General features: G+C 40.5%; 1 protein-coding gene across 1 annotated transcript in view; it reads left to right on the plus strand.

The window, feature by feature from the left end:
* Positions 1–8,049, plus strand: part of CAPS2 (calcyphosine 2) — a 74,615-nt gene extending 66,566 nt beyond the window's left edge. Inside the window, exon 17 of the mRNA XM_045288794.1 lies at positions 7,580–8,049. Coding sequence (XP_045144729.1) covers positions 7,580–8,049 — 470 coding nt within the window. The remainder of the gene's footprint in view (positions 1–7,579) is intronic.
* The last annotated feature ends 2,117 nt before the right edge of the window (positions 8,050–10,166 follow it).

The following is a 10,166-nucleotide window of genomic DNA, read 5'->3' on the forward strand; positions in this document are numbered from 1 at the left end:
TAATAAAATGTTTTTAAAAAAAGAAATGGCAATTTGTCAGCAGTTTCCCAGTCTGCAGTTTGAAAACTTGCATTTTTGGTGAGCCTTTTCAAAGCAAAAACATCTAGTATTAGCATGAACCTTTCTCAGTCTGGAAGAATAAAGTTGCCAATTAACTGAATTATTACAAATTCTCTTGCTTGTTATAAAACATTCAAAGCTTAATGACATCAAATTCTTTTATTGGATAGCAGTCGTTTCTGTAGGTCTAGCTGAATATTTCCTCTTAAATGTTGCAAGCCACATCACAAGAAGGTGGCTTGGATCGTTTTAAGGTGTGAAAACGGGTCCTCTAAGACAACGTTCCTCGCCTTCCTGAGTTGTCAACATACCAGAAGGCGGTCATTCTGATGAAAGTAGAAGTGAGGACATCAAAGATAGGAGGTGTGGACAATGAATTCTTAGCAACTCTCTGTCCAAGTTCAAGAGATGCTCTTTATTTTCCTACTTGAAAGTAGCAGCCGGTCTTTTTCGTCTTAGAAATTCAAACGTGCTGTGTTATCATTTAAAGTGTGTGTGGTTTCTAAGCAATAAATGAGAGGGTAGGTAGTTCTGTTATTCAGTCTCCATCTAGGCAAGAAGAGTATAGGTTTGAACACCTGCCTCCCATTTCTTATTCAGATCAGATCTAATTTTGTTGAATAGTTAACCATAAGTCAATAAGTCATTAAATTGGATGCCAAGCCCAAATACAACAAACCCACTACTCTGTAGGACAACACACAATCTGTCATGCAATGAATTGTGTCCCCCAGCCCCACACCTCTAATAAATGTCAACTTGACTGGGTCATGATTTGGTGGATTAGCAGTTATGTGATGAATATAACACGGCAGTTACATGATCACCCACGATGTTATCTGATGTGATAAACCAATGAGTAGATTAATTTCATCACAGATCTGATCTCTGTGACCTGAAACACTTTATTTTATAAGAGCTCAAAGGACAGAGAAGTGATCAGAGATCAGAGGGACCTATTACCACCAAGAAAGAAGAGTCTAGAATGAGGTGTTTCATTTGGGCCTGGGGTCTTTACACAGAAACTTCTAGACCCAGTGAAACCGATGCCAAAGACACACAGAGATCTCGAAGAAATACAGTAAATACAGGGACTGAAAGGAATCAAGGGTTTTCCTTCAGCATCCACAAAGGGGAAACACTTTCCCCTAGAACGGGGACTCTGAATTTAGACTCTACCCTCCTAAACAGTGAGAGAATGAAGCTGTTTGTTAAACCAACCCGCTTGTAGTAGTTCTGTTATAATAGCACTAGATAACCAAGACGCTATCTTTTAATTTACTATTCAATGTTCTATAGTGTGTTGACCCTAGTGTTTTCAAAGCTGTTGACCTTTTATTTATTTATTTTTTTAAAAAAAATTTTTTTTAATTTTTTAAACATTTTATTAGGGGCTCATACAACTGTTATCCCAATCCATACACACATCAATTGTGTAAAGCGTATTTGTACATAATTTCTCAAAACATTTTCTCTCCATTTAAACCCCCGACATTAGGTCCTCATTTTTCCCCTCCCTCCCCGCTCCCCTCTCCCACATGAGCCCTTGATAGTTTATAAATGGGTATTTTGCTGTTGACCTTTTAAAAGCAGACTTCCATTCCTGTCTTCTGAAGTGTCTCTGTGTGCATTTAAACCAGCAGCCAATCTGGGGCAGTAGTTGAGTGTTTGTTTAGTAGTTTATGCCATACCTGGAGCCTCTAAAAACTCTCCCCGCCCCCCCCAAAAAAACTCTCACTGAAATCTAGTCAATTAAAATTCACCGGGACACTATAGCACCATATAGAACTGCCTCAAAGGGTTTGCAAGGCTATAAATCTGTGTGGACGCAGATTGCCACCACTTTCTCTCAAGGAGTGGCTAGTGGGTTTGAACTGATGATCTTCTGGTTAGCAGTCCAGTGCTTTAACCACTCTAGAAACCTTTTATTGGGTGTTGAGTCCGACCCACATTAACTCTGTACAGCAGGACAAAACACTGCTGGGTCCTGCCCCATCTTCACAATCGCTCTTGTTTGAGTCCATTGTTGCAGCCACTGTGTCAACCACCCTGCGGAGGGCCTTCCTCGGTTTCACTACTCTTCCATTTTACAAAGCATGAGGTCCGTCTCCAGGGCCTGGTCTCTCCTGATGGCAGTACACCATCCTTGCTTCTCAGGAGCAGTCCAGCTGTACTTCTTCCAAAACCCATGTGTTGGTTCTTTTGGCAGTCCGTGGTACTTTCAATATTCTTCATCAACACCAGAGTTAAAATGCATGGCTTCTTTCGAGCTCTTCCTGATTGAATGTCAGCTTTCACATCCATGTAAGGCAATCCAAATCGTACTTGCATGTGAATGTCATGATTTCGTTCCATAATTTCTACATTCTGTTGGGCCACCTTTCTCTGGAAAGTGTTCAACTATGGCTCTCTACCAATTGACTGGGCAGATAACTGTCTTCCAATTTTCTTTTCATTGGTGAGTTCTTCCAGTTCTTCACCAGCTTGTTGAAATATTTCAATTGGAATCCTGTCGATTCCTGGAGCTTTTTTCCCTTCTCTTGCTCGGGCCTTCAGTGCAGCTTCGCCCTCTTCAGTACCACCAGTTCTTGATCAGATGCTGCCTCTTCGTATGGCTGACTGTTGACTCATTCCTTGTGGTACAATGACTCTATGCCTTCCTTCCATCTTTTTTTGATGCCTCCTGAATTGCTCAATGTTTGCCGATTGAAACTTTCAATATTTCAACTCAAGATTTAAATTTTTCGTCACTTCTCTCAGCTTAAGATCGCCTGAGTGTATTCTTCCTTTGTGGTTTGCTAACTTTAGGTCTTTGCACATTTCATTATAAAAATCTACTTTGTCTTCTCAAACTGCCCTTTGAATATTTCTGTTCAGTTTGCTTTATCATTTTTTCCCATTTCCTTTAGCTACTCTAGTTCAAGATCAAGTTTCAGAGTCTCTTCTGACATCCAGTTTAGTCTTTCATTTCTTTTTTTTAAATGACCACTTTTTTTCTTGTATGTACGATGCTCTTGATGTCATTCCACAACTTATCAGGTCTTCCAATATTAGTGTTCAATGTGTACTGTTATTGATATGCTCTCTAGATTCAGGTGGGTTATACAAATTTGTATTCCTGTGTATTCTCTCTGGTGGAGTCCATATTCCTAAAAAAAAAATTTAGATTCAAGAAGTCATTGTTTCAGCAGAATTCTATCCATTCTGTCAGCTTTGCTTCTATGACTAAGGTCTTATTTTCCAACTAATGATTTTTTTTTTTGTCTTTGTACCAACATTTGCATTCCAGTTTTAAGTAATATTAATACATCTTGAGCACTATTAATGCATCTTGATTGCATGTTTAATCAGACTGAAGAACTTGATAGACTTCAATTTCTTCACCACTATATTTAGTTATTGATGCATATTACTTGAATAATAGTGGTATTAATTGTACAAACTCACTGCCATAGAGTCAATGCTGACTCACAGCCATGCCCCAGTGGGTATCGAAGCCTGTAACTGTTTATGTCAGTGTATGTGGGTATATGTGGGTATATGTAACTGTTTATGTCAGTATATATGGGTATATGTGGGTATATGTAACTGTTTATGTCGGTAGAAAGCCCAGTCTCTCTCCCCAGGAGCTGCTGGTGATTTTGAACTGCTGAGCATGTAGATCACAGCTCAATTCATAACCACTACACCTCCAGGACTTCCCTGTTGTCAGGTAAATATTATCCTATCACACAGCATTGTACTGAAAGATAGATTTTGAAATGTTATTTTGATGATGAATTTGATGCTATTCCTCCTGGAGTTGTCATTCCCAGCATAGAAACTATATGATTACCTGACTTAAAATGACCAATACCATCCAGTTCAATTTACTAATGCACACTATATATTGTTTATTTATTGCATTTCATTTCTCAAGATTTAAACATGGCCTAAATTCATCTTTTGTACATTTTCTTTCTGGTTGTTAATGGATGTGTACAGTTGTTTCATCTCTCTTCAATGTGCCTCAGGAGTGGGTGAATATGCAGAGAGCTTCGTTCCAGGATCTCCATGAACCCAATCAGTTAGTGTGTGGTACTTACACAGAGGGGCTCACTCCGTCCATGCCATGAAGCTGGACTGCAGTTGGAGGAGGCAGCTCTTCCCCAGTCATCATGTGAATGCCTGTTAGTCTGTGGGGCTCAGCTTCTGGCACCGTGTCTGACCGTGTTCTGACCGTGTTCATAAGGTTTTCAGGGGCTAATTCCTCAGCTTCCTTCTTTCTGGTCTGTTCGTAGTCTGGAAGATCTTCTGAAATCGATTCACATTGGGTGACACCACTAGTATTTGAAATCCTTGTTGGCATAGCTTCCAGCATCACAGAAACATGCAAGTCGCTACAGACTAGCAAACTGACAGACAATGATCTGTTGTGGCACTGGAGCATTAGGATAAATATCTGCCGTTGGAATAGGCAGTAGAGCAGTGTACATTTTGGATACACATGCATTACGTGTATGTGTTATAATGCACATAAACCACAAGTCGCATGTTCTAGTTTAGGGTTCTGGTTGGGTGAAAGTAGTAATTTGGGTACTGATGCATACATAATTTATTAGCTAGACCAAATACACTGTGCTAGCTTTCTAAGTTTGATATAAGAAATGAAGCTAAATTGGTAGCCTAAAGCAATAGCTATTTATTCTCTCACAGTCCTGGCGAGTAGAAGCCCCAAATCAGGGTTTCAGCCGAGCCATGTTTCCCCTTATAATTTTAGGGAAGACGCTGTTCCATGGCTTTCTCCAATCCATTGATCACTTCTGATAGAGCTGTTGATACGTTAAAGGAAAGCCTTGAACTTCCTTGGCTTAGCGATAACCACTCCAATCGCTGCCTTCCTCGTCATGCAACCTTCTCCTTTGCAGATCTCTTTCTTTCCTCTTCTTATAAGTATCCCACTTATGTTGACATTAGGGCCCACTGTGACCTCATCTTCACTTAAGTTTTACATCTACAAAAATGCTGTTTCCAATAAGGTGTTATTTTGAGGCTCCTGGTTCGGATGCATTTTGGGGGTGGGGTAGCGTGGCAGATACATCAGAATTTGACTCTATGGCAGTGAGTTTGGTTTTGTTTTGATTTTATTTAGCATGATATCTATTTTCATAGTCAAGGTTCTAATAATATAGCAAATTAAGAAATTAATAGTTATACGGTTTTAGAGTAGTCATTAAAAAATTAAAATCTTTTTGAAATTTATTGTATTGATTTTACAATTAAGTAATACTCTCATTTAGAAATGCATATACCCCACTGCTGAATTTGACTGGCTTTAAAGAAAAAGAAAGAAAGAAAGAAAGAAAGAAAGAAAGAAAGAAAGAAAGAAAGAAATAATGCATATAGTAGGCAAGGCAGAACCATATTTTCTGTGCTTATCTACCCAATATGGACAGGTCTCATGGTTGATATAAATTACTAATGACTGTGTCATTAATATCACTTATTAATGCCGATGCCATTCGTGTATTGTGAATGCTAATCATGGTTCGCCTCACTAAATGGCCTTCCGTTAGTCCGCAGGGCTCTGACAGAGTTCAATAACAGACAATTGATGGCTTCCCAAAGGCTTGGAGTGCAAGCGACTGCCTTGAGATGGCACGTATTTTTTCTGCTTTCAGAAGGTAGAAAGCCCAGCTGTGAGCCCTCGGTGGCACAGAGTGAAGCCCACAGGTCACAAAGGAAATCTATCATAAGACTAAACGCAATTTGATTTTGGAGGTGTCAGATTAGACACCTGGGTTAAATCATGTAGAAATTACCAGAGCCATTGCATATTTACTGACTATAAATTCTGAATTGGGAATTAATTTAAATTTAATATTCCCCCCCCATATGCTCAATCAAGGATTTAAAAGAATACATTTTAAAAGACTTCAGCGGGTGTGAAGCCGTCTGTGTTGAGCCTGGAGTCGCACTGGGTGGTGTGGCCTCAAGTTATCATCTACGCTATGTCACTTCACACCTCGCCACGTCACACCTCTGGGAAAGTGCAGATTGCATAACATCTGAGTAGAAGAAATGGTCACTTTTATCTCATTAAGAATATTAGTCTGAAAACTTAATATCTCCTTCTTTTCAGAAGAAATCCACTAGCAAGATTATCATTCAGATTAATTCAAACATAGGTGACTATGCTGTAACTGTACAATAATATTGGAGTTGGAGATGAAGGTGGAGTTGCTACCCAGAGACGGTAACTGGATATAAATTGTTGGTGATGGCTACCTATTCCATCTGCACATTTTAACTTAATGTTTCATAGTAGCACACATGCACTATGGGACAAATAAATAACATTAACAATAAAGGGCTCAAACATTGAAATTAATAGCATCTAGTAAGAATATCTATAAACTGAGTAGCACATTTAATGACATTCAACAAATATTCATTGCTTATGGTTGTGCATTATGTCAGCGGAGATAAAATTTATATCTTCAATTTAACGTTGAATAGATTGACTAGAGTTTTTTCATTGTATTGGAAAAGTTCAATCTTAGCTTCCAATGGAGCAGATAAATTCAAATGCAGTGTTAGCATTACATTGCTTGCTTCTCCTTCAAAATCTTATCCACTCACCAAGAAGAGCAGACAGATTTTAAAAGTAATCTGGGATATATTTCCTTTCAATCAGTTTTGAATATACTAATTTTAAAGATTACTCATTAATTCTCTTAGACCGTTGCCTGCTTAACCACACAAGGAGAGGCCCGAAAGTATTGCTACAGTTTTTTTCACCATGAGTTTGCAGCCAGAATGCAGGTGTTGATAAAAATCACCCCAAAAACCTCAGCTAAAATGGGTAAGGAAAAGACCCATAGCAACATTGCCATCATCAGACATGTCCACCACAGCTGGTCACCTGATCTACAAATGTGGTGAGCTTACCAAAAGAACCATAGAAAAATTGGAGGACGGAGCTGCTGAATGGGGCGGGGTCCTTCAAGTCTGCCTGGATCTCGGATAAACTGAAAGCTGCATGGGCGCAGGGTCTTGCCATTGATATCTCCCTGTGGTAATTTGTGACTAGCAAGGACTACGTGACCGTCATCAATCCCCCAGACACAGAGACTTCATTAACAACATGATGACAGGGCCATCACAGGTGTGCTGACGGTGTTAGCACATCACTGCTGGTGGTGTGGGTGAATTTGAAGCTGCTATTGCCCAAAAGGAGCATGTCTCTCTGGCTTACACACTGGGTGGGAAACAGCTCATTGTTGCTGTTAACAAAATGGATTCTACTGGCCCATTCTACAGATAGAAGAGAGATGAGGACATCATTACGGACGTCAGCACCTACTTTGAGAAAATTGGCTACAACCCTGACACAGGAGATTTTGTGTCAATTTCTGGTTGGAAAGGTGAAGCATGTTGGAGCCAAGTGCTCATCTGCTTGGTTTAACGGATGGTAGGTTACTCATAAGGATGGCAATGCTAGTGAAACCCACTGCTTGACACTCTGGATTGCATCCAGTCACAACTGACAAGCCCCTGCGCCCGCCTCTCCAGCACATCTACAAAATTGGTGGTTTCACCCCTGTCCCTGTGGGCAGCGTGGAAACTGGGCTTCTGAAACCTGGCATGATGGTCACCTTTACTCCCCTCAAGGTTACCACTGAAGTAAAGGCTGTTGAAATGCGCCATAAGGTTTTGAGTGAAGCCCTACCCAGGGACAATGTAGGCTTCAATGTCAAGGATGTCTCTGTCAAAAACGTTTGCCGTGGCAATGTGGCTGGTGACAGCAAAAATGACCCACCAATGGAAACAGCTGTCTTCACTGCTCAGGTGATCATCCTGAGCTGTCCAGGCCACATCAGTGCTGGCCACATGCCTGTGTTGGTCACACTGCCCACATTGTCACGATGCCCACCTTGCTTGAAAGTTTGCAGAGCTCAAAGAGAAGATAGATTGCCATTCTGGCAAGAAGCTCGAAGAAGGCCCTAGATTCTTGAGGCCATTTTTGACACGGTGCCTGGCAAGCCAAGGGTGTGGATAGTTTCTCGGACTACCCTCCTCTGGGTCATTTTGCTGTCAGAGACATGAGATGAACAGCTGCTGTGGGTGTCAAGGCAGAGGACAAGAAGGCTGCTGGAGCTGGCAAGGTCACCAAGTTTGCACAGACCTGCCACCCCAGTCGTAATCAGTGGTGGAAGAATGGTCTCAGAATTGTTTGTCTCAGCCTTGAGGGCAACACACCATCATGGAGCAGCGAACTAATGGAGAGGACTGCAGGGCCAGCCCTAATCCTAGCTCCGGTGACCTGCTCCCCAGAAGATTGTACTACGGAGGATAGCACTGAAGATACAGCCCGGGAAGAGTGGCAGGTCTGCCCAGACCACACGGGAGCAAACTGAGAGGGAAAGAGAGAGAGCAGGAGTGGACAGCAGCCTGGCCCACCATGCCTTGAGGATGACATTACTGGGCAGAGCTGCCAATGTGCTGAGAAGATGCGGGGCTGGCACCCCCAGGAGACACGATGTCCCCTCACTGACTCACAGCTTTTTTTGGTTCCTTCAACTCAGGCAACAGTGACAAGGAACATGGAGATGCCCAAACTACCATGTGGATGTGGTGGAAATCAAAGAGAGCATAATTCCTCAGGGAAAGGATAGAGATATGGAAATACTGCCTTCAAAAGTATATAGACGTAGATGAAGGATCTACCAAGAAACAATAGCTTCACATTATTTAATCAAGGGACTAATGGAACATATCAAATAGCATTCACATGAACATTTATTAAAACCAGAATTCCATACTAGTGGAACCCACATATTTTGACTTATAAAGACAACTTTGAAATAGAATAGCTATTTAAAGAACATCTATGGACAAGGGACATTTGCTCTAGATAAACACTAATGAAAAGACCGAGGTCACTGGTTTATAACTATTTCTTTTCAGCAAATTCAAAGATATCAAATTCCAAATTCTTATTCAAGGACTACAACTCTTCCATGAGAGAATAACTGGATAGATTTCTTACAGAACATACTGATACATTCATCTACTGAGATTCCAGATCTCAGTAGAGGTGGAGGGGGTGGAGAGAGATTTTCGGCATCTCTAATCTTCTGATTTCTTCAATATTTTGCAGATATTTATAAGCACAATCTGACCTAACAAGGCCCAGATACATATTCTGCTGCTCTCAGAGATACTAGGCACTCGGTTTTGCAAAATTAGACTTGCTATTTTTCTTCTCAAATATCTGCTTTGAGCAATGGCTTTTTGCCAATTTACCAATAACTTCTAGAATCCATTACTTTTTATGACTCCTTTAGGGTCAATTTGTACATTTCAAATTTTTCCTGCCTAAGGTTGTCTTTAACTCGAATTCTTCTGGGATTGATAAGCAATAGCCAGGTTCACTTAAAAAAATTTTTTTCTATGGGATAATTCTTCAGGTCTTCTGGTATTCAGCATATAGGTAACAAGGACTTTGACCCCTGGTATGGCTTGGGCACTGTCATTCTTCCTTCTTTCCTGGCCCTATCTTTCCCATCATTTTCCTATTTACAAAAAAAAATTCCCTCTGGAAAGCTTCATCGCTGAAACAGTTTTTGTCTCTTAGAAAATTAGATTAAAGCAGGGATCTAAGACTTTCAAATGAAGTTAAATTTTGCAGAACATGGAGCTTTTACAATTCTTGACCCCAGTGGCTCCAATATTTATTTGTTTTGGTCTCTTTTACCATAGAAGTTATAGATATGCCACAACTGACTCATTGTTTTTGTCCCACCATGCGATGTGCTTACTGGTTACCTTACAAAGTAGTAATGTTGAAGGCAGGCATTGCTGCTTAGGCATTTCAATTCAGAAAATAATTTGTAATTTACATAGATTGGCACTTCAAAAGAAATAGAAGGCAAGGAATCATAATGTCCACTGCGGTATGAGGTGTGGGGCCAGCCCCCCACCACTAATGGTGGGTTTAATTGCCATAAATATATGGTTGAGATATATAAATATTATATTAATGTCATCGAGAGCATGAGAGATAGAAGAGAGAGTCAAACAATGGAGTGAGACACATTTCATATTAGCATGCTCATCTCAGC

The sequence above is a fragment of the Echinops telfairi genome, unplaced genomic scaffold (assembly GCF_000313985.2).
Source record: "Echinops telfairi isolate 266 unplaced genomic scaffold, ASM31398v2 ScPeMD7_2;HRSCAF=8, whole genome shotgun sequence".
NCBI classification, from domain to species: Eukaryota; Metazoa; Chordata; class Mammalia; order Afrosoricida; family Tenrecidae; genus Echinops; species Echinops telfairi.